This window comes from Zingiber officinale, chromosome 3A (genome assembly GCF_018446385.1).
Source record: "Zingiber officinale cultivar Zhangliang chromosome 3A, Zo_v1.1, whole genome shotgun sequence".
Lineage (NCBI taxonomy): Eukaryota > Viridiplantae > Streptophyta > Magnoliopsida > Zingiberales > Zingiberaceae > Zingiber > Zingiber officinale.
In genome coordinates this window covers 150,609,016-150,634,204 of record NC_055990.1, presented here as the reverse complement: position 1 = coordinate 150,634,204, position 25,189 = coordinate 150,609,016, and the positions used below count along the sequence as shown (strand labels likewise).

Here is a 25,189-nt window from a genome sequence, read left to right as displayed (position 1 = left end):
GGTGTAACACTCAAAAGTGTGAATAATATATCAACCCCTTTTGAAAGTCATTCATTTTTGTGGCCTTGTTGCATATTAGGCATTGTTCTACTTTTGTTGCGAATACCTTTAGCTTGTCCTACCCTATTCACAATCACCATAGCCAACTCTGATTCCACAAACCATCAATCATTTAGATCATTTTTATATGTTCCCTTTTATAGATCCACAAATCAAACTAAATGTGCTTGACCCACGTACATCAATAATGCTGTGCCCAATAACTGATGCATACATAAGTTGGCAATGTATAAGCTTCCACTAGCCTTTAGTGCACAAATTCCACTCCTACTTGCTATATGAAAGCTTACGATCTGCCACTTGAACTTGTTCTTCAAATTTTTTTCCCTTAGTTTGACTTAAACTATTTAGAGATGAACAAGAGAAATGAAAGTAATTTTTAAATTTAAGAGAGTCAAAGTGAGAAAGGTAAAAAAGTTGAAGGGGCCAAGTGACAATATTTCTTGCCTTTAAAATCTCCCTCCGCGCTCTTTGTTCTCCCTCCGACTCCAACGGCCGCCAATTAATGGAAGGCGCTCCGGCGAAACCAGCCTTGCTTGCCCTCCTTCTCGCGGTCTCCCTTTCCGTGTCTTCCGCCGTGACCGTTCTGGAGGACACCTGCAGCAGCGTCGCGGCATCGCGCCCCCGCATCGGCTACGATTTCTGCGTGGCCTCGCTGCAGGCCGGTGACCCTGACTGCCGCGCCGCCGACCGCCGGGGCCTCGCGGTGGTCGCGGCTCGTCTGTCTCTCTCCCGCGCCGCGGGTGCCTCCGCAGAGATCGCGCGCATGGCCGCTGGGGAACGCGATCCCCCGCGGCGGGAGTGCCTGGGAGCCTGCGCGGAGGTGTACGGACAGGCCTCCGACCACTTGAACCGCGCCGTGCGCGAACTCCGTGCGGGGAGGTACCGCGAGGCCGTAACGTTTCTGAGCGCAGCCGTGGACGCGTCGGAGAATTGCGAGGACGCATTCCGGGAGGTCGTCAGCGGAGGCGTCTCGGGCTCGCCGTTGGTGGAGCAGGATAAGGAATATTTCATGGTGACTGCCATGGCACTCGCCATCACAGTGACGCTGTGATGAGGGCGTGGGATGGTTTGGAAATGGAGATTATTGAAGGTTAACTATGAAAAAATAATAATAATAAAAAGTATTTCACCAATGATTGGTAATTTATCAAAAAAAAGTTATTCAATACCCATATCTTGACTATTACACACCTGTCTCATTTTGGTAGGATATAGTAATTACAAAGGCCAAAAAGATAATTGATTATGTGTCTTTTGTGTATAATAATAATAATAATAATAATAATAATAATAATAATAAACCCAACTAATCTGGAGTGACACTTCATCCATAAATTTTTTGTATCTATCACTAAAATAAATAAAAAAAATGCTCACGACAGATAATATTTAATTAAGAAATATATCATAGTAGTATATCCTTTTCCATTGCTCAATAGAGAATGTATCAATTTTAATATTACAGTTGAACAACACAAACAAAAGGTTTGAAGCTAACAATTCGCGACACAATTTCTTAAAAGGTTATACGTTGACATTGAGAATCTCATAGTTATATATAGAAAGGTAAATTAAAAAATTGAGTAGATCTGATAGAGTATTTTTGTAGATTTTTTTAGAATTGACACTTGTCCATTTTTACAAATCTATCATGTGATGACCAACCCAAAAGGCTAACAATTCGCAACACAAAAAAAAATTATTAACTAGATTGGGTAACATCGAGCCTAGAGTGATCGGCTCGGCCCCACAAAAATTTTCCACCAGTTATCAGGGTAAATCGGAAAGCGCTCGCAGCGGGCATCCTATGAACCCAACATTCTTTAGTTGTGTGTCTTATTTAGAGGAAAAATTTCTACAAATTCATCATAGTTAGGGCTCGAACCGTGAGTGTCTGGGTAACACCCTGAAAACCCTACCGCTGTACCATAGAATGAGTTGATTCAAATGACAAATATATCATTGAGGTTGGACATCCAAACAAATAAATCCTATGGACTAATATGGAGATGGACTAGTGATGGAGTTTTCATAATGATGCAAGGGATCCGTGATGCTAAACAATAGAGCTTAGAGTTTTGTGACTATTTTGATTGTATGTTTTGGGAGACCATAATTTTTAACTCAGTTTGAATCATAGGATCTATAGTTTATCAAATTAAAATTTGTTTAGAGATATACAATTATTATTAATTTAACTCGTAATGGCTCAACCTTAGGCCCAAAACAACATCATTCAAAACCTTTTCGGAGGTTTTGAAATATTTTAGTCCTTTGATTAAGGTTAATTTTATTTTATTTTTTTTATTAGGATCTTGAGACTATTTAAATATTTATTTTTTTATGTTAAGGTATTATCATTATTTTGAGTTAATATTATTTGATTAAATCAAGAGAAGAATTATCTGTATTTGCCAATTCCCTATGTCTTTACTGAAAATTTTCTATTATAACTAGTCTATAGAATAATCGCTATTATGTCCGGCATCACTTTATGAGCTTAGCATGCACATACGCAATTGAAGCAAATCAATTAAAGGAAAGAAACATCTAATAGCATTATAGATACATTGAAACAAAACCATATGATACATCTAAGGATCTAGTTATCATCACTATAAGGCTAAAACAAAATTGAATCCTACAAGCACAACGGAAGTCTTCCACAGAATTGAGTCGATAACTCAAGGTCCTTCTCAATGGGGGAGAAAAATAGAGGAGAAGAGAACACAATTCAGCATACCGTAATTGAACCAAATCTCTTACGAGGACTATCTACCATAAAACTCATACCTTATTAATAATCCATCAATGTTAATAAACCTAATTATTGGATCTACACATTGAATCTACATCAATTTAATCCAAACCTCCTTTATATGCAATCAAGCATTAGATCACTTAATTGAGATTTAGTTTTCTTAATGACAATTAGTCATGTGTGTGTGTTAATCAAGTATAAGTCCACACTATAAAGATTTAAGCTCACTAATGTGGACTTAATCTTTCAATCTCCCATTTAGGCTATATTTGATCCCTTATACATGACACAACTCCTTAGTTGAGCTATTGGAGGTTAAATACCCTTTTAAATAATTTGGTCCATTAAATCAATTAGTATCGAACTACAGAAGTTAGAATTGCTATAATTGTAACAAGACCCAACAGTTATCATAGTACTAATATCATTAATGACATAAATCAAATGTGTAGTATGAAAATGACATGAAATGTGATATGTATATGTCCATTTTCAAAAGTCCTCCTTATGATCCAAAATAGGTCCAAATCATGTTTACCGATACCTGATGTTAAATCGCAATGGAAAAAACATGATTCAAACTTATGACTCCAAATAGAGTCCACATCATATTTACAATAATCAAATGCAAAACGACAATAGTAAATATGATATCTATATGTTAGAGAAAGTTATAATCATGCACACATATAGAAAATCTATAGTATATACAATGAGCTAAAATATATGTGTTCATGAAAATAGAGCATTACGCCCCAAGGCGTAGCGCAGACGGTGAGTGCATGACATCTCTCGCGTAACGACAAGGGATTGATTCTCAGGAACTGACGACCTGAGATTTATCTCACCATGCGTCTATTGCCTGTGTATCTGTATTTACCTCCCTCCGTACCCATGGGGTCGGCACTAAGGGGGCCGCTAAGGTAGCGAATATAACTTTTATGAAAATAGAGCATTACACAAAATATAGATTCCTACATAATGAGTACTTCATCAAGAGAAAGAAACCTCATACTCAATATATACTGATGAAACACCTTGGGTGACAAGCCCTTAGTGAGTAATCGGCTAACATGGAATATGTCCTTATATGCTCTATCATAATTTGATCACTCCAAATTCTTTATTTAACTGCTATAAACTTTATGTCGATATGTTTTATAGTGCCTAAAACCTTATTCAAGTAAATTTGATTAAATAGAATTGTTATGTTATTTAGTTGATTCTAATGTTATCATAAAATATTTATACTAAAGGGTTTGAATAATTAATATGCTAAGTAATGGATTAATGGATCCGACCCAATTTGCTAGCAAACCAACCACCCTACCTATCATTTAAATATATTTCTTTGAGAGAGAATTTTTTGTTCTCCCTCACATTGGTACCCCCCCCCCCCCCCCCCCTAGCAACCCTTGAGATTTTAAACTTTATTTTCTGCACTATATGGATCATATTATGCTTGTTTTGATGTTTGGGTATGGATTTCTGATGTCACTTATTTTCTACCAATCTTGTGATGTTTGACAAAGTTTTAACGACCCTTTCTTCTTCTTTTGATTCAAAATCTATGTTGCTGGATTTCTTGAGGGATGGCTCTTGAGGTTGTTCATTGTCAGGGGTCAAAAAGGGGGTTATGGAGATGTTGTTGTGTCGCATCGAGGGAGCAGATTGAGGTTGTGTATGGGTTAAAGTTTTGCGTTGGGATGGGTTGTGCGGCTGAAGTTTTAACGATCTTTTCTTCTTCATTTGAGTTAAAATCTGTGTTGCTGGATTTCTTGAGGGATGGCTGCTATCTTGAGGTTGTTCATTGGCAGCGATCAAAAAGGGGTTGTGGAGATGTTGTTGTGTCGGGGTTGAGTGAGAAGTTTGAGGTTGTGTATGGGTTGAAGTTTTGCATTAGGATGGGTTGTGTGGACAAAGTTATAACGATCCTTTCTTCTTCTTTTGATTCAAAATCTATGTTGCTGGATTTCTCAAGGGATGGCTGTTGTTTTAAGGTTGTTCATTGGCAGGGGCAAAAAAATGGGCTATGGAGATGTTGTTGTGTCGAGGGAGAAGATTGAGGTTATGTTTAGGTTGAAGATGTGTGTCTGGATGAGTTTTACAGATGAAGTTTTAACGACCCTTTCTTCCTCTTTTGATTAAAAATATGTGTTTTTAGATTTCTTGAGGGATGACTACTGCCTTGAGGTTGTTCATTGGCAGGGGTCAAATATGGGTTGTGGAGATGTTGATGTGTCGAGGGAGAAGGTTGAGGTTGTGTTTGGGTTGAAGATGTGCGTCGGGAGGGGTTGTACGAGGGTGGTCGACCATGCCATGACTGCAGGAGGGGTTGTGCAAGAGTTTTACCTTCGTTTGAGGTTTGAGCTTTTAATTGTCTTATGGAATTGTAAGATTGATTGATGCAAAAGAGTGAAGGATCGAGAGAGAGCGATAGGGGGGGGGGGGTGAATATTACTCTTTTAAAACTTTTCTTTTCGTAATGATTCGTAAAACGAATATCAAAGTGGCAACGGAATATAAAGCAAGAGACTCAAGTAGTTACTTGATTCAGAGCCTACGTCGATTCCTACTCTAAGATCCGTGATCCTTGATTGCACCGTTGGACAATTCACTATAATCCTTCTTTCTAAAACCTCTGGAAATAAGTAATTCATACAATAAATAATATAAGATAGTAACAACCTACTATCTTATTGAAATTAAGTACAATGCAAGCTATATAAAATTATACCGATAAGGAGTAGATGATTAAGCATGTCGACACTTCTTAGTGTAGCAGCTTGCACATGGAGTTACGGTGCAGAACAATTGAGTCACGAGCAGAATGAGACAGAGTGATGTTCAGAGAGTTTTATCGGCTCGAGGCTTGCTTTTATAGGTATTGATAGGTCAACTGAAAAACCGTTTGGTCGACTGATCCATTCGGTCAACTGAACACTATGTTTTTCTTCTTCGCCGAGATCCGATCTTCACCGCATTAATAGTATTTATTGTTCAGTCGACCGATCACCTTGTTCGGTCGATCGAACAGTGTAGTTTCCCTGTTCGCCGAGATACACCATTAAGTCTTCATTAATACAGTGATCGTTCGGTCGACTGATCCCTGTGATCGGTCGACCAATCCCTGTGTTCGGTCGACCGATCCCTATGTTCGACCCACCGATCAGGCTAGCTTCCATCTCTACTTCTGATCGATCTGATCTGTGCCACGTTTACATGGTTCGGTGATCGATCCATGAGTTCGGTCGATCGATAAGTCACTTTACCAAACTCTGCTTTTATTGATCTCTTGTCTGAATCAACTTGGTTCAGTCGATCGATCTTGGTGTTCAATTAACCGATAAACTTCGGTTCCTGTAAAACAGAGTTAAAATGAAAGCTCCTGTAAAATAGAGTTAGCACAGTAATATATGAATAATAGGATGCATGAGTAGTATTTGACAGTAGAACTGTTTTAATCTCAACTTGAAAATATTCCCGATTTCTTCAGTTGGATCAGCGATATAGGGTTTGCTCCTTTCTGGAACACGACCTCATTGTCGCTCTTCTAGTTTCATACCTTAACTTACCTGCCAAACATTAATCCTCCAGATCTGTTTGGACTTTCTCTGCTCAGTGTCTGATCTCTGATTCACTAAGACTTTTCCTACAATAATACATTAGCCAATAGAAATAATAGTAATACAGAACCATATGGTAAAACTAAACTTAGAATTATCAAAATCCACTGGTCCAGTCAATCGATCAACCTTGCTTGGAGTTCACTCCTCTAAGACTTCCCATTACCTAAGGTTATCCCCCCTAGGATTTTCTCCATCTGACTTCACTTACCAGAACCTAAGGTTACCTCCCCCTAGGGTTTTCTCCACCTCGCTTCACTCACCAAAACTCAGCATTGGATCGACCTACCAAGGATTCGATATCGGGTCCTCCAGACCTATCAAATCCACATGGCTGCCACGATCTACCAAGATTCCCCCTAGGGTTTTCTCCACCTGGCTTCACTCACCAAAACTCGGCATTGGATCGACCTACCAAGGATTCGATATCGGGTCCTCCAGACCTATCAAATCCACATGGCTGCCACGATTTACCAAGATTTCCCTTGCCTAGTCGCAACTAGGATTTCCCTTGCCTAACCGCAGTTAGGACTAGTCACTCGGTTGACTTCTCACCCTTGCCTAGCCATGACGAGGACTTCCCTTAATCAAACTCATTTAAATATATTTGTCGAACATTAAAACTTTAGACGTCAATTGCACCAACAAAGAGGTAACAGTTTTGAGTTTTTATTTGTCTTATGGAATTATTTTGTTTTGAAAAAAAAAATGTTTGATGCCAAAGGGGTAAAAGTTTTGAGTGAATTGAATTGTTTATGGAAAATTGACAGGTAAGAAGTCTGGCTTAGAGGATACCAGAATTCTTAATAAACCAAATGTAAATAGAGGTTATGGAATTCGGCTTAGAGAATACTGGTGAACACTACTCAAACCTAGTACTAGGATAAAACTTTGGCCAAACGAATAGAGATTTGGTTAAAAGAGGCTACATTCAATGAATTACTTAAATATTTTAATGTTGAAAGTTAATATTTGATGTTATTTTATTAAAGTTTGAAGGTCCATGAGACTAAATCTTAGCAAGGTTTAAACTTTAAATGTTCAAAGTATTTTCTTAAAAATATATATAATGAAATGCATATGAATGTATGTTTACTTCTTCCTATAAAATGTTTAAAATTGCTGAGTCTTTAGACTCACTAGATCCATATGGTGCAAGTAATGAGGAGATGTAGGGTCTTGATGGATAAGCTAGCTGATACCAAGCAGTGCACATTTGATGGGCTTGTCCTTATTTTTTTTTTCAATTTATATTATTCTCCATGTTAGGATATTGAGTTTTCTTTTCTGAATCGATGATGTAATTGTTGGTGCGGTTAGCACTAACGGTCTAACTCAAGTTTTAATGAATGACAAAATAGGTTAAGTTAGTTTCGTTGTTATCTAATACTTTGATCGAGTGTACAGGAGAAGCCCAGACAGGTCGACGGGCTGACCTGATGTCTAGTACGAAGCTTAGCTAGGTCGATGGACTGACCGAATAGCTAGCACGAAGTCCAAACGGGTCGATGGGTTGATCGGATGTTTGGCACGAAGTCCAGCTAGGTCGACGGGCTGATCAGATAGCTGGCATGAAGCCCAGACGGGTCGAAGAGCTGACCGGACATCTGGCAGGTAAGTGTAGGTAAGTCACTGGAGGGGAGTGACTGTGAGGACGCGTTCCCGGGAAGGGAACATTAGGCGTCGATCCGACTTAGATCCATTTTGAAAATCTAAGTCGAGATCGTGACTAGATTCCGGTCTTGAGGAGACGGAATCTAATTAATATATTATTTGATGATAAACTGTGCTAACGCTCTATTTTGCAGGATATATATTTGTCTCAGACTAACGTTTTCTTGCAGGAAGGAAATCGTTGGAAAACAAGGGTCCGGGCGCCCGGAAGGAATCCGGGCGCCCGAAGGTAAATTTTATTCCCATTGTCGCCTCACCACGTGGAGCTCGTTGACTATCTCAGCTACGTCACGTTTAGGGCGCCTTGAAGAATCCGAGCGCCTCGAACCTCCTATATAAGGAGGGTGAAGGATGAAGCAAAGGAATAACGAACGATTTGCTCTTCTGTGCTCCTACGACGCTGTGAAAGCTCTCCAACAAGTGCTATTTTTTTCTGTTCTTTTTATTGTCGGCTTTCTTTTACTAAATAATTCTTGTATTGCAGTTGTAATATCTTTTCGAATTATTAGTGATTGCCCAACGAAAGCACTCAACGAGTGTGGGCCTTGGAGTAGGAGTCGACAAAGGCTCCGAACCAAGTAAAACGGCCTTGTTAATGTTGTTGTTGTTTTTTGTTTATTCCGCTGCCTACTTTATACGTCGAAATTTTAAATCGCTATTCACCCCCCTCTAGCGAAACTCATCGATCCAACAGTAATTGTTGGTCAGACATTGTAGATTCCTTGATATAGTTAGGTGTGTTGGAACCCCAAGGTTATTTTTGGTATGATCAACTAAGTTAGATTATGTCCTGTTATATTTTGATCCATGTGTCTAAGTGTGAGTTATAAATAAGCATGCTCTCACTACCAACGACCTCCCGATTGGTGGTCTAGACTCTCACCCTTGTACGAGTTATAAGTAAGCATGCTCTCAGGACCAACGACCTCTCAGTCGGTGTTCTAGACTCTCGTCCAATGCGAGTTATAAGTGAGCATGCTCTCACGACCGACGGCCTCTCAGTCGACGTTATAGACTCTCGCCCCAGCGCGAGTTATAAGTGAGCATGCTCTCATGACCAACGACCTCTCGGTTGGCATTCTAGATCTCACCCCAACGCGAGATATAAGCGAGCATGCTCTCGCGAACAACGACCTCTAGATCGACATTGCAAACTCTCGCTCCAGCGCGAGTTATAAGCGAGCATATTCTCGCGACCAACGACCTCCCGGTTGGCGTTCTAGACTCTCATCCTAGTGCGAGTTGTAAGCGAGCATGCTCTCGCGACTAATAGCCTCTCAATCAGCATTTGAGACTCTCGCCCTAGCGCGAGTTATAAGCAAGCATGCTCTCGCGACCAACGACCTCTCGATTGGCATTCCAGACTCTCACCCCAGCGCAAGTTATAAGCGATCATGCTCTCGTGACCAACAGCCTCTCAGTCAGCGTTCCGGACTCTCACCCCAACGCGAGTCATAAGCGAGCATGCTCTCGTGACCAACGACCTCTCGGTCGATATTCCAAACTCTCACCCTAGCGTGAGTTATAAGCGAGCATGCTCTCACGACCAACAACCTCTCAGTCGGTTTTTCAGACTCTCACCCCAGCACGAGTTATAAACAAGCATGCTCTCGTGACCAACGACCTCCCGGTCGGTATTCCAGACTCTCGCCCCAGTGGGAGTTATAAGTGAGCATGCTCTTGTGACTAACAACCTCCCGATAGGTATTCCAGACTCTCACCCCAGCGCGAGTTATAAGGGAGCATGTTCTCGCGATCAATGATGTCTTGGTCAGAGTTCCAGACTCTCGCCCCAACGCGAGTTATAAACGAGCATGTTCTCGTGACCAATGACCTCTTGATCGGTGTTCCAGACTCTCGCCCCAGTGTGAGTTATAAGCGAGCATGCTCTTGCGACCAATGACCTCTCAGCCGGCATTCCAGACTCTCGCCCTAACGTGAGTTATAAGCGAGCATGCTCTCGCGACCAATGACCTCCCGGTCGGCGTTCCAGACTCTTGCCCCAGTGCAAGTTATAAGAGAGCATGCTCTCACAACCAACGACCTCTCATCGGTGTTCCAGACTCTCTCCCTAATGCGAGTTATAAACAAGCATGCTCTCACGACCAACGACCTCTCGGTCGACATTTCAGACTCTCACCCCAGCGCGAGTCATAAGCGAGTATGCTCTCACAACCAGCGACCTTTCGGTCGGCGTTTGAGACTCTTACCCCAGCGTGAGTTATAAGCGAGCATGCTCTTGCGACTAACGACCTCTCGGTCGGCGTTCCAGACTCTCGCCCCAGCTTGAGTTATAAGCGAGCATGCTCTCACGACTAATGACCTCTCGATCGATGTTCTAGACTCTCGCCCCAACGCATGTTATAAGCGAGTATGCTCTCGTGACCAACAACCTCTCGGTCGGCGTTCCAGACTCTCGCCCCAGCGCGAGTTATAAGCGAGCATGCTCTCACGACCAACGTTCCAGACTCTCTCCCAACGTGAGTTATAAGTGAGCATGCTCTCGTGGCCAACGACCTCTCAGTCGACTTTCCAGATTCTCGCCCCAACGCGAGTTATAAGTAAACATGCTCTAACGACCAACGACCTCTCGGTCGACTTTCCAGACTCTCGCTAGCTCTAGCACGAGTTATAAGCAAACATTCTCTTACAATTAACGACCTCTCGATCGAACTACAAACTCTTGCCCTAATACGAGGTATAAGCAAGCACGACTCTGGCGACCACTTGTCAACAACATGAGCATTTGTTTTGCCTTCACTATTCAAACATTGCCACCATCACCGGGCCAATAACAGCACTGGGATAGTGATACAAGTTTCATTCTTTGCAAAAATATTCAGCCACATGCCAGTTCCTTGTATGTAGGTTGAGTCACAAGCATGTCAGGGTCTAGTCAGTCGGACTTGAGCCTCATTCGACAAAATTTGGAGGGGAGGCTTATGATATGGTGCGTAAAGAAGGGGCCCGATAAGACCAGGAGGTTAAAAGTCAAGAGGACATGGAAAGATGGGAGTTACACTACCTCACGTCATCAGCCGTATAATTCCTGGTCGGTCACAAGTAGGGCAGGTCCCTAGATCTGGTACGTAAGGCGAAGCTTGAACTAGTTCCTGGCCTGCCCCCGGCTGATCAGATCTCCCCGACTCAGGCTTTATAGATGGTTCTGGTACTTTTACTAAAATAACTCCCAATCGGCTCTTCAACGGTCTAATCATGAAGGATGGGTCTCTCACCATAGTCTCAGATAAAACTCAATCGGCTTGCCACAGCTCATCCTCCTCATCAAGGCTCAATCCTGGTGGTACATCTGAGCGGTCATCTCGAGCTATCTGTAGCTAAACCCAGGCGGGACAGAATGCATTAAGCGACAACGATATCAGAGAATAACTGTCATACGCCAGGGAATATTCCAGTGGTCTGCCACTCCCTGAAATAGGAACCTTCCTTCTACCAATAGGAGGCAGCCGTACATCCTCTCTCACGCGACAGACCCTGACACCCGACATTCTTTGACAACGGTCAGGCTCAACAGGTATGCAGAAGTCATATAAAAAGGGAAGTCCTCTTCCTTGGCCAGGTACACACACATCCACACTCGTCTTCAATAGTTCTTTTTGTTGGTCCCCCTTGGTGGTCGGCTATTAGAGGGGGGTTGAATAGCCCTGCACAATATAAAACCAAAATGCCCTTCTCGGACTTTCAAAGAACACTTGCGTAAATTAAATAAAGAAAGTAACTAAAAAAACAAAGCTCACGGATTTGACTTGGTTACAACCGGGGAGGTTATTAATCCAAGGAATGGATCGCACTAAGTATCTCCTTCAAGCGGAGAAGTCTCTTACAGCAGTGAAAGCACAGAAATGAGAAGAGCACACAAGTATTATTACAGTGATAGCTTAATTGATTGAAAAGCTTCTGGACCAAGACTGTATTTATAGCCTTGGTTGGGGCGCCTGTAGGGTTCTAGGCGCCTGGAAGTATCCCTTTCGCAACGGATCACTGTCAAACATGATCTGGTCAAAAGTCGCATTCTGGGTACCCGGACCCTCAAAGTCAACTTTGTTGACTTTTTACGGTCCAGGCTCTCTACTCTGGTCTGCTCGCCTTGGTCCAGATCTTCCACTCCGCTCACTTGGGTGATTTCGGCCAACCAAAATAAGTCTCACCCGAATCCAATTTCGGCATTCTTGAGCAACCTTCCGCTTCGGCTTTTTGTCCCTTAGAAACGTCGCGCGCTTCCTTCTCGTCCGCCCACGTACTCTTCCACAGCACCTCATCCCTCAGACGCACCAAGCCCGTTGGCTGACTGGCTCTCTCCTGTGCCGTCCATCTTGCTAGCTGTATCTTTTGCTCGACTTCTTGTGTTCCTAAGCTCCTGCACACTTAGACACAAGGTTAAAATACCACAACACCTAACCTAACTTGGTTGGTCACATCAAAACAACCTTAGGGTTTCAACAATCTTTTCATTTTTTATGTAAGTAACCCAAGTTAAGATAAGGTAAAGAGACATAAAGTAAAAGAAAAAAATTGAATCTACTCCACCTAGACTTAATATTTTCCTTCTCCCTGTTTGATCACATAAAAATGGGGTACCAAAAAAAAATCTAAGGGTAGAAAATTTTTGAGATAACTTTATCAAATTTTGATAATACTGAAAAAATTTGTAAAAATTTCTAAGTAAAAAACTTCCAAGCAAAAAGATATTTTTGACTAACTATAAAAAAAAATTTTGAGAAAATTTTTCTAAGTTTTTTTTTTGCAAGATTTTTTTTTTTTGAGAATTTCCAAAAAAAATTCAAGCCGAAAAATTTTCTAAAAAAAATCTAAGTTAGACATTTTTGCAAAATATTATTGAAACATTTTCAAGTAAGAAAAATATTTGAAATTTTTTTTTATAGCATTAACTAATCTCAATTTAATGCTTTATCAATTAGTCAATTAAACATTTTATTTCAATATTTTGACTTCCAAACTGTGACGAACCACTAAGTCTTCTTGGTTATTGGATCATCAACTACTTCTAGACAAAACCTTATACAGAAATTAAACATTTAATTTTCTTGCTGAAAACGCTAAATCTAAATTAATGTTCAAGTTAAATATGACTTCAGAACCCAATATAGATTCCAGCCAACTAGGTTAATTAGGTATTTCTTAGGGACATATTTCTTTGAAATATTTCTAATTTATCCCTTGTGATATCTAAAATACTAATTTAGATTATTGAATTTTCTAAAACTTGTATTAGATGAGTATGTAATATTTTTTTAAGTTATTTATTTCTTTTAGTAAATTATTATTTTCTAATTTTACTTTGTCAAACTCTTCTAACGGACAAGATTTAGCTAGAATTAATTTTAAATTTTTAATCTCTTTTTTCTAATTTGCAACAATCTTTAGTTAATATTTTAACAAATTTAAATAATTTATCGGGAGGAAGAGATCGTACCTGACTTACCTTGTCGATCTCGTTATCCGTGGCTCCCCCTGAACTGCTGTTTTTTTCCGACGTAACTCCCCCTTCATCGATACTCTTGATGCTCATTTCGGACGAGCTTGAATCATAGTCCTCATCTTGATGACTTGCCATTAATGTAAGTCCGGAGAAGACCTCGATTTCTGATTCGGACGACGTATCGTCCCACGTCGCTTTTAGTGTCTTGAACTTTTTTGTTTGGACAAGCTTCTTTCCTTTGTCCTTGTCTTTGTTCCAGTTGTTTTTGACGTGCCCTTCTTCATTGCAGTGGTAGTACTTGATCGTCCTTTTCTTTCTACCCTGCAGATGGTTAGTTTTACTTGAATTAAACAACTTTTTAAAGCGTCTTACCATCATTACCATTTCCTCGTCATCGAGAGAAGATTCTGACTCATGTTCGTCTCTCGTTGCCTTGAGGGCGATGCTGTGCTTCGGCTCCTTCGTACCTGCACATCTCAATTCTATTGGATCGGATGGGTGCGATAGAGGGGGTAGATGAATATCGCGCTTTTACAACTTTTACTTTTACTTTTAGAAACCAAAGTCGTGCAGCGGAAAGTAAAATGAAAGACTAGTTCGTTTACTTCATTCGGAGTCTAGGTCGACACCTACTCGAAGGCCCGCAATTCTTGACCGCACCGATGGACAATCCACTATAACTCTTCTTTCCGAAATCCTCGGAAAGAAGCAAATCGTACAAATGAGCAAGATAGTAACAATCCTACTATCTTACAAATGAAATAATACAATGCAAGCTAAAAATTAATATACCAACAAAATGTAGAATTTGAGGCTCGGTCGGTACTTCCGGATGGAGTAGCTTGAAGAGTTGCAGTGAACTTACAGTATGAGCAACTTGCGCAGAGGAGAACCTTTTTATGATTAGAAAAGTTGTATCTGCCTCAAACCTCGAGCCCCTTTTTATTAGTGTCTTTGAGGTTCGGTCGACCGATCCCTCTATCCGGTCGACCGAACCAGCTCCCTTCCTTCTTGGCTCGAGTCTGACGCTGGCTCGATCTTTTGCATTAATGGCTCATTAAGGGTTCAGTCAACCGATCCCCTTGTTCAGTCGACCGAACAACCTCCTTCCCTGTTCGTCGAGATTTGCCGAGATCCATACTTAATGCTGCATTAATGGCTGATTGTTCGGTCGACCGATCATCCGGTTCGGTCGACCGATCAGTGTAGTTTCCTTCTCCGAATCGTTGCTGTTTATGCTGAGTCATAATGGTTCGATCGACCGATCGCTACGTTCGGTCGACCGATCCGGCTGAACCTGCAACACAGAGTTAAACAAGGTATTCCTGCACCACAAAGGTTAGCTCAGTAATATATAATGCATGAGTAATATAAGACTATAGAACTGTCTTGATCTCAACTTGGAAACCTTCCCGATTTCTTCAGTTGGATCATCGACCTTAGGTTGTTTCCTTCAGGAACCCGACCTCACTGTCACTCCTCCAGTTACAAACCTCAACTTACCTGCCAAACATTGATCCTCCAGACTTGTTTGGACTTTTTCTGCTCAGTGTCTGATCACCTGATCCACTAAGGCCTTTCCTGCAATACCACATTAGCCAGCAGTAATAATAGTAATACATAATACAATGGTAAACCTAAACCTAGATTTACCGAGATCCGCTGGTCCGGTTGACCGCGTGCGGTCGACCAGAAACCATCCGATCAACCTTGCTTGGAGTTCACTCTTCTAAGACTTTTCGTTACCTAAGGTTATCTCCTCCTAGGGCTTTCTCAACCTGGCTTTACTCACCAGGACTCAGTATTCGGCTACCTAGGGATCAGGTCCTCTAGACCTATCCACCTGGCTTCCACGATATACCGAGATTTTCCTTGCCTCAGTATTCGGCTACCAAAGGATCAGGTCCTCCAGACCTATCCACCTGGCTTCCACGATATACCGAGATTTCTCTTGCCTAGCCTACAACTAGGACTTTCCAAGACTCAGTTGACTTCTCACCCTTACCTAGCCATGACTAGGATTTCTCATGATCAAACTCCATTAAATATACTTAAACATATTTGTCGGACATTAAAACCTTGGAGGTCGATTGCATCAACAGATTCATGCACTTCAAACGTAGAAAAAAAATTCTTCTAAGGTAATACCTTAGAGATATAAAAAGCATCTACTAGTGAAGCTCATTTCGTATTCCTAGGGAATGCATTTAACACGTATCTTAGCGAATCTCGGTTACTTACCTTTTCTCCGAGATTCGATAGTCCGATGATGAGCTCCTTAATTCTCGAGTGAAGATGCACAATTGTTTCATCTTCTTCAAGTCGTAGGTTGGTTAGCTGGTTACGAAGTAAGTCCCGTCTCGCGAGCTTGGCTTCGGACGTCCCTTCGTGTAGCTTAAGGAACTTCTCCCAAAGCTCCTTTGCTGAATCGTAGTTACTGATCCGGTTGACTTCTTATGGCGGAAGGACACTCAACAGATGGAACTCTACTTTGCCGTTTGCCACGTAGTCGGCCTGCTCCTTTTTTGTCCATTGGTATTTTTCCTTACCTTCCGGTGCTATAAAATCGAATTCCATTATTAGAAGTAAATCGAAATCAATTTTAAAAAAATACCTACATTCGCTTTTTCCAGCTAGCGAACTCCCCCTCAAATTTTGGCGGGTATATACTTGGTCTAGCCATCATCTTTGCTTCGATCGACGGTTAGTCCTCCTGAAGCAACCTTGCTCTGATACCACTTGTTGGCCCCCCTTGGTGGCCGACTATCGGAGGGGGTTGAATAGTCCTACACAATATAAAACCAAAATGTCCTTCTCGGACTTTCAAAGAACACTTGCGTAAATTAAATAAAGAAAGTAACAAAAAAAGCAAGGCTCACGGATTTGACTTGGCTACAACCGGAGAGGTTGTTAATCCAAGGAATGGATCACACTAAGTATCTCCTTCAGGCGGAGAAGTCTCTTACAACAGTGAAAGCATAGAAATGAGAAGCTACACTAAAAGAAGAGCGCACAAGTGTTGTTACAGTGATTGCTTAATTGATTGAAAAGCTTCTGGACCAAGGTTGTATTTATAGCCTTGGTCAGGGTGTCTAGAGGGTTCCAAGCACCTAGAAGGGGATAAAATTCTATCCCCTTCACAATGGATCGCAGTCAAACGTAATCTGGTTAAAAGTCGCATTTTGGGCGCCCAGACTGGTCCGGGCACCCGGATTGATTCCGGGTGCCCGGATTGATTCCGAGTGTCCGGACCCTCAAAGTCAACTTTGTTTACTTTTTGCGGTCCAGGCTCTCTGCTCCGGTTCTACTTGCTTCGGTCCAGATCTTCCGCTCCGCTCCGCTCGCTTGGGTGATTTTGGCTAACTGAAATAAAACTACTCGAACCCAATTTTGACCTTCTCGAGCAACCTTCTGCTCCAGCTTCTCATCTCTCGGAAACGCTGCACACTTCTTTCTCATCCGCCCGTGTACTTTTCCACAGCACCTCGTCCCTCGGACGCACCGAGCCCGTCATCTTTCTCCCGTGCCGTCCTTCTCGCTAGCTGCGTCTTTTGCTCGACTTCTTGTGCTCCTAAGCTTCTGCATACTTAGACACAAGATTAAAACACCACAAGACCTAACCTATCTTGGTTGATCACATTAAAGTAGCCTTGGGGTTCCAACACTTTTTTCCATCGTACACTGTTCTTCTGGGGAAAAAGGACTTAACTTGAGCGTCAGAGGATGTGCGCATCGAGGAGTTTTTCCCTGGTTTCTGGTCTCTAACGCTCCGTGTGCCTGTCTGAATGTGTGCAGAGTCTGAGTACCACCAGTTCTCCTACCACATCCTTTGAAGGTTCCACGTGGGGGTTCCACCTTTCCGACACGTATACACAGAGTGCGTCGAAGTAGTTTCTCCGTTAACACTAACATTATCTCCACCGACCTCCGTCTGACTTAAATTTCGAGCAGGATCAAAAAACTAATATTATCTTATATTCGGAGTGAAAGATTTTGAAGCCCTTCAATCTACTTTTAGATGGAGATATCATATATGCCCACCATATTTGAATTTAGAGATTAACAAACAAAAGAAGAATCAAAGCTGAAAAATAATGTGGAATCTCCATGTTAAAGCCCCTACATGACGGTCCCACGTCGAGGAGGTTCATAAGGAACACATAGTAGTAAGTACATGAAGGAATAGGAACACATAGAATTAAGTACATGAAGGAATGAATACAAGCAATTATATGTGTGGCAATGATCGAGTCAACTTGAGGCGGCTAAAATGGTTGTAGGAAGGAAATTGAACATTGACCATAAGCCAGTCGTCACTGATGACGGATAAATGCATTTATGGGAGAGACCGCACGGTCCCTTTTCAACAATGTGATCGAGATAGATTGGATCTCAACATCAATGATGAAGAGGCTATCAACGATTGAGATTAAACTCCTACTCTAACATGGAAGCTTCCTGCTGAGCATCAAACCCTCCCTCTGCTTTTCGCAGATGCTTAATTCTTCCCACCTTTGATCCGAGCATTCAGAAGCAAGAAAAGGGTCCGAGCAGACTAAAAGCATATATAAATATAGGAGGAGGGCAAAGAAGATAGCCAGAAAAAAAAACATCTGCATTCTTCAGTTTTCCCCATTAATTAAATTTAATGGCTGCCATGCCTCTTCTTGATCCCTACAAGATGGGGAAGTTTGATCTCTCTCACAGGTCATCTCTCTTTAGTAATTATAATATGTATTAAGCTCGATGTTTTCATTTAAATATTTATTTACGTTTTTCTGTTGTTGCAGGATCGTTATGGCACCACTGACCAGATGCAGATCGTATGGCAACGTTCCTCAGCCTCACGCCATTGTTTATTACTCCCAGAGAGCCACAAAAGGAGGCTTTCTGATCACAGAAGCAACCGGTGTTTCCAACACCGCTCACGGGTATCATTATATATAATATATTGAAGTTAGATTTGTAACAAAGTGGATCGTTTTGTTTTCTGAGAGAATAGATTTGATCTCCGTTGCTTCCTTTGGGCATTGATAGATACAAAGACAGCCCCGGTGTGTGGTCAAAGGAACAAGTAGAGGCATGGAAGCCGATTGTCAGTGCTGTTCATGCCAAGGGAGCACTGTTCTTCTGCCAGATTTGGCATGCGGGCAGGAGTTCCATTACTGGTGCGCTAACACTCCATTCGTTCACATTTCTTTCAGTGAATCAAATTTTAATCACAATGAAAAATTCTTGATAGATTTCCAGCCTAATGGTCAAGCTCCAATCTCCAGCACTGATAAACCAGTGCCGACTCAATATCTGCACGATGGCAGTGTTCAGGAGTACCCTGCGCCTCGAAGATTGACGACAGAGGAAATCCCTCAGATCGTGAATGACTTCAGGCTCGCGGCAAGGAATGCCATCGATGCCGGTCAGTTGTTAGTTGTCTTTCTTCATCGAACTCTGTTTTGATTCCTGTTTCAAGAAGAAGAAGAAAAAAATCGAACTTGGTGACTGGTTCGCTGCAGGATTCGACGGAGTGGAAATCCACGGCGCAAATGGCTACCTGATCGAGCAATTCATGAAAGACAGCACCAACGACCGAGGCGACGAGTACGGCGGCGGCATCGACAACCGCTGCCGCTTCGCGTTGGATGTGGTGGAAGCCGTGGCGGAAGAGGTGGGAGGCCACCGAGTGGGGATGCGGCTGTCGCCGTTCTTGGACTTGATGGACTGCTGGGATTCCGATCCGGAGGCGCTGGGTCTCCACATGGCGGCGAAGCTGAACGAGTTGGGGATTCTGTACTGCCACATGCTGGAGCCGAGAATGGTGAAGGTGGAGGGTAGGTACCAGATTCCGCACCGGCTGCTGCCGATGAGGAAGGCGTTCGGGGGGACGTTCATGGTGGCCGGCGGGTACGATCGGGAGGAGGGGAACAAGGTTGTGGCGGAGGGGTACGCGGATCTAGTGGTGTACGGACGGCTGTTCTTGGCGAATCCGGACTTGCCCCGGAGATTTGAGGTCGGTGCGGCGCTGAACAAGTACAACCGGCTCACCTTCTACACGCCGGATCCGGTTGTTGGATACACCGACTACCCGTTCCTGGAAACCTCAAACTTCACTCAAGATAATCTCGACTTGTAAAATTTCTAGTTGATAGATTTTATCAACCTGAAATACCCTTTCATTTTTTTTTCAATACTCACTTGCATCCGAAAATGATTGATGAACTTAATAAATTCTTAATCAAAATAAAATTAATATATTTTTAAAAATCTTTTTAATATATTTATGAGCTTATATTTGAATTCACTAACATAAATTCAGAGTATATCTTTAATTTTTTTTAATCAACCATATAAAAATTCATCGCTCTCAAGAGCATAAATATGTTAAAAAAAATTTCAAAAGTACATTATTTTTAATTTGAAATCATTCCTAGTTTTCTAAATTCATTATTAAATTTTGTTCAAAATCTCTTTAAAAATTTGAAAGTTTAATTTTGTTTATAAATCAAGGAGTCCTAGTATTAATTAACTAGTATCATTGTCACATATAATGAGTTTGTTATAAAATCTATTGAATATTTATGAGTTTAAAAATCTAATACTCTCAATTTTTACTATCGAATTCAGAATAGGGTATAAATATAAGGATGTTTTTAAAAAATAATATATTAATTTTAATTTAAAGTAATTGTTTTCTTAATTCATCCGTGAATTTTGGATGGAACACGGATTTTAGATGAAACATCATAAGGTAGAGAAAAAAGGGAGTATTTTAGGAATTTGTACATTTTAAAAATTGGGTATATAAAATGGATAATATTTACAATAAAAAGTAAAATTGTTATCTTAATCGTTCCTCCAAGACACAATTTTACTTTAATACAATGATCCCTTTATAAAAGTAGTAGAATGGGTAATATTAAAAAAATTTAATTAGCTTCATTAACTAGGTTTGAGGTGATCAGTCTGGCTCTATAAAATTTTTCTACCGATCATCATGATAAATCGGAAATTACTAGCGGTGAGCTATTAAGAATCTTAGCATCCTTTGATTGCGCATCCTATTTGGAAAAAAAAATTCTATAAATTTGTAATAATTGGAGATTGAATCATGGGTGTCTAAGTGACAATCTGAATATCTTACCATTGAACCATAACTCTAAGACAATAATAAATAATAATGGTGACAAAAAATGACTATACTTGTTCTTAGTGCCCCATCAATCAATCTTACTCAGGTGGTTCATTTAATTCATTCTTGGAGTGGTTTGCCAACCTATTCTCTACTAGACTAACTTGTCCCATCCAGCGCACCAAATTGTGGCTGCAAAAGTAGCCATCTTCTGGGCTTTTTTAAAGCCTGCAAAAGTAGTTTGGACAATTAGGCTACTAGCCCATTAACCTAGCAAAAGTGGTTGCTACCCAGGGCACAGGCCCATTTAGCCTGTTTGTCCAATTGGGCAACCATCCCAATTCAGCATCAGACCAATATTTTACTGTAAATCAGTATCCAACCGTATCTATACGCTTTATGCCTTCATTTAATCATGATATCTACCCAATTGAAATCTTTCATTATTGCTCGAATAACTCACAATTTTAATATTATTTTTTTTCTTCATTTGTTTAAAAATTTAATTTGATGACAAAAAATCAATTGATTCCGAAACTAATTTCCAAATTATGATCCAATTAGGTTTTTCATTTGACAAAACAGACGCCTGTAGTCTGTCTTCCTTTCAAGGCTCAACTAAGAATAGCTGTAAACTTGTAATGTAGCTTTGAGTTTGATGCATGATTCATGCAATTAATTGTTTGCAAGCACCATTTCCATTTGCTTGAGCTGATCGTTTACTTAACCTTAGGAGCTTCGTGTATTAAACTGACAAGCTTGATCATCCTATTGCTTTGGAAGAAACATTGCTTCAGCTCATACGCCATTTCAGCCTCACACTTCTCGGTATTTTCACTGTCTTCCCTTCAAATTTTTTTAGCAGACTCGAGGCAGACAAGGACACGAGCTAAGTTGATACTGTGGCGAGAGCACATCATACTTCAACGACATTTCATCTAACACTCTCGTCCATTAGAGAGTAGGGATAATTTAGTGGGAACTTCCAAGCCATCTGTGGCCCACTAGCCGTGAAAATATGGAAAAAGGGCTAATCATAAAGTTCCTGAGAAAAAACGAGTTGGAAGAAAAAAAGATGAAGGCTTCCATAATTCATGGCTGACTTTCGTCTTCACTTATATCGTTCTGCTCCATTCAATGACATTTTTTTTTTTCTTTTTTTTCACGTTTAATATAATTTTTTTAAAAAAATGGAGGAGGCTCCTTTGTCGATTATGTTTTTTTAGCCGTAAAAACACTGCACTTTTTAGTATAGATTAAAATTAAATAATTAGTAAGCGTGAAGAGTCGAAGATAGCGAGAAGTAGGACGCGAAAATATAGAAATGTATATCCTAGCCGCCTTTAGATATATATGAACACGTAATTCACAAAAGAGAAATAGAAAAGACAAAATTGAGCTCAACTCTTTTGCTCGCCATTCAAATTTGATTTGTTTGCCAAGATATTGAGATAATCTAAACCAAATTTCTACAAATCACGGTTTGACCACTAAACTTGAGATATTGTCAAATCTCTGTTTTGATTATGGCTGCATTTTCTGTAATGCCATTTTTTTTATAGCATTATTTTCAAAACTAAGAAAAAGTATGAAAGAATACAATGAAGATAACAAGACTTGGTCGGTTCTTTAAGATAAATTCGAATCATAAAGAGTCGTGGACGAGGGAAAGATCAAAGAAGTCGCGTGCGTTGGTAAACAAGAACGTGGAAAAAATTTGAATTTTACGATTAATTAAATGCACGTTCTTGCCGTTTATTATTATTATTATTATTAGCTTTTTTAAATAAAAAAATGCCACGCCGTCAATCATTCCCAGACTTCCGCTACCTTTTGTTTCTTCTATTTTATTTTTCGCTTATAAATAAATCCACCTCCCGTCTTCCTCAATTCCCACTTCTCAAGACTCGTCCCTCTTCTTCTTCTAGTGAATCATGGCTATAACTCTACGCTCATCAATCTCCTTCATTGGTCGCGTAGACTCCAATTCCCATAAAACATCCGACGACCTCCCTGTTTCGATGACGACGTTGTCTATTGCCGACGGTTACAATTACAAAGCAGCGTCATCGTGTCGACGGCTCCGGGCCGTGAACTCATCTCGGCGTGAGGTGGTTCAGCGGCGGGAGGAAGGGCCGGAGCTGCTCCACTCGCTCCCTGCGGCCGCGCCACACGGAGGCGGAGGCGCCGCCGCGAGCGGGGTGCCGGTGTACGTAATGCTGCCGCTGGACACGGTGTCGCCGGAAGGAAGGCTGCAGCGGACACGGGCGCTAGCGGCGAGTCTGGCCGCTCTGCGCAGCGCGGGAGCGGAGGGGGTGATGGTGGACGTGTGGTGGGGGCTGGTGGAGAGGGCGGGGCCCGGGCAGTACGATTGGGGTGCGTACGAAGAATTGGTCCGCATGGTGGACAGGCACGGGCTCAAGCTGCAGATGGTCATGTCGTTTCACCAGTGCGGCGGCAACGTCGGGGACAACTGCCGCATTCCCCTGCCGCCGTGGGTGCACGAAGAAATCAGCCGGAATCCGGACATCGTGTACACCGATCGGTCGGGCCGCCGGAATCCGGAGTATATCTCTCTCGCCTGTGACACGCTGCCGGTGCTGCGCGGCCGAACGCCCGTCCAAGTCTACTCCGACTACATGCGGAGCTTTAGAGATCGCTTCGGAGGCTTCCTCGGCGGAGTAATCGCGGTAATTAATTACATCTTAAGAACAAAAATGATCTCTATATGAGGTTTCCTCCTTACATTTCTTTCTAATTTGTTTCAGGAAATCCAAGTGGGAATGGGACCTTGTGGAGAGCTAAGGTATCCTTCGTATCCAGAGACCAATGGCACTTGGAGATTCCCAGGAATTGGAGAGTTCCAATGCTACGACAAGGTATAAATTTCGATTATGTTGCATTTTATGAGAGTTGCACTGCAAAATTTTTAGTTTCCAATTCCTCATTGTTGTTATAATTTACTCTGCTTCGTAACAGTACATGAAAGCTTCACTTCGAGCCGCCGGAATTGCCGCGGGCCATGAGGAGTGGGGTCGCGAAGGTCCCCACGACGCCGGCCACTACAACCAGTTCCCCGAGGACACCGGATTCTTCAGGCGAGAAGGTACTTGGACCAGCGACTACGGCAGGTTCTTCCTCGAGTGGTACTCAGGCCAGCTCCTGGAGCACGGCGACCGTGTCCTCGCCGCCGCCGAGGCAGTATTCCTCGGCACCGGCACGAAGCTCTCGGCGAAGGTCGCAGGGATACACTGGCACTACCGCACGAGGTCCCACGCGGCGGAGCTGACGGCCGGTTACTATAACACGCGAAACAGAGATGGGTACCTCCCCATTGCACGAATGATGGCGAAGAGAGGCGCGGTGTTGAACTTCACGTGCATGGAGATGAAGGACGAGCAGCAGCCAGGCCATGCCGGTTGTTCGCCGGAGCTCCTCGTGCAGCAGGTCAAGCAGGCAACGGCGGCGGCCGGAGCAGAACTCGCCGGGGAAAACGCTCTTGAGAGGTACTATTAATTAATTATTTGTAACGAAGACATAATTAATTTCAGCTGATAATTGTGCATTTAATTTCAACAGGTACGATGAAGCGGCATATGCACAGGTGGTGGCTACGAGTAAGGCTGCAGGGCTGAGTGCCTTCACGTACTTGAGATTGAACAAAAACTTGTTTGAAGGAGAGAATTGGCGACACTTCGTTGGGTTTGTAAAGAGCATGAGAGAGGGAGGGAGGAAAAAGGGGCTGCCCAAAAGTGACACCACTCGCTCTGAACTGTACGTTGGATTCATAACTAGCGCTAACAAAAAGCCAGAGCTTGAAGCAGCTTCCTAGCTGGTAACGCAACCTGAGGAATCTGATACTTCAAGAACTTGTTACCCATTTGGAGGTGCCTATCTATGCATTGTGTATTGTAATTCTCATATACAACGTCACACCGACAATCAATTCTTATTTTATTATACGAGATCTGTTATGTTATTTATATATTTAAATAAATTTTATTTTATCATATCATCATGAAAGAAGTTTTTTTTTTAGTTTAACTTTTCCTCATTTCATGTATATAATTATCCTGTTTATATTTTATATAAGACATGTTTTTCAATCCTATCATCCTTTTATAAAATAGATCCTAAATACCTAAGTCTCTCAGTCCTAGATAATTTGTCATCTTCTATCTTAATAATTATCTCATTACATCTAATATCATCAAACTTAAATTTCGTATATTCTATCTTTATTCTAAGCCTAAAACATTTCACTTTCAATGTTTCCTATCAAGATTTAAATTTAGCATTTACTCCTTTATATATGTCATCTTATAAAATAATGTTATCTATAAACAACATTCACTATGGTATCGTGTCTTGGATGTATCCACTGAGTTCATTCATGATTAAATTAAAATAATATTACTCGCACGCGTTCATGTATTATATTACATACGCAACCAAGGGCAGAGTCACGTATAACTTTG

At 41.6% G+C, this 25,189-nt stretch overlaps 3 protein-coding genes across 3 annotated transcripts; all 3 read left to right on the top strand.

The window, feature by feature from the left end:
• Positions 1 to 524: 524 nt before the first annotated feature.
• LOC122054127 (putative invertase inhibitor) lies at positions 525 to 1,196 on the top strand. Its single transcript, XM_042615952.1, has one exon. It carries the CDS (start codon positions 566 to 568, stop codon positions 1,112 to 1,114), a length of 549 nt encoding a protein of 182 aa, XP_042471886.1. The 5' UTR covers positions 525 to 565; the 3' UTR covers positions 1,115 to 1,196.
• A 16,920-nt stretch (positions 1,197 to 18,116) lies between these two features.
• On the top strand, positions 18,117 to 19,834 carry LOC122052808 (12-oxophytodienoate reductase 1-like). The gene is made up of 5 exons (XM_042614518.1): positions 18,117 to 18,292; positions 18,376 to 18,516; positions 18,623 to 18,753; positions 18,828 to 19,001; positions 19,099 to 19,834. The coding sequence occupies exons 1-5, from the start codon at positions 18,234 to 18,236 to the stop codon at positions 19,713 to 19,715; spliced, it is 1,122 nt and encodes a 373-aa protein (XP_042470452.1). The 5' UTR covers positions 18,117 to 18,233; the 3' UTR covers positions 19,716 to 19,834.
• Positions 19,835 to 22,618: 2,784 nt separating this feature from the next.
• LOC122052807 (beta-amylase 3, chloroplastic-like) lies at positions 22,619 to 24,721 on the top strand. Its single transcript, XM_042614517.1, has 4 exons — positions 22,619 to 23,401; positions 23,480 to 23,590; positions 23,691 to 24,217; positions 24,291 to 24,721. The coding sequence occupies exons 1-4, from the start codon at positions 22,646 to 22,648 to the stop codon at positions 24,541 to 24,543; spliced, it is 1,647 nt and encodes a 548-aa protein (XP_042470451.1). The 5' UTR covers positions 22,619 to 22,645; the 3' UTR covers positions 24,544 to 24,721.
• The last annotated feature ends 468 nt before the right edge of the window (positions 24,722 to 25,189 follow it).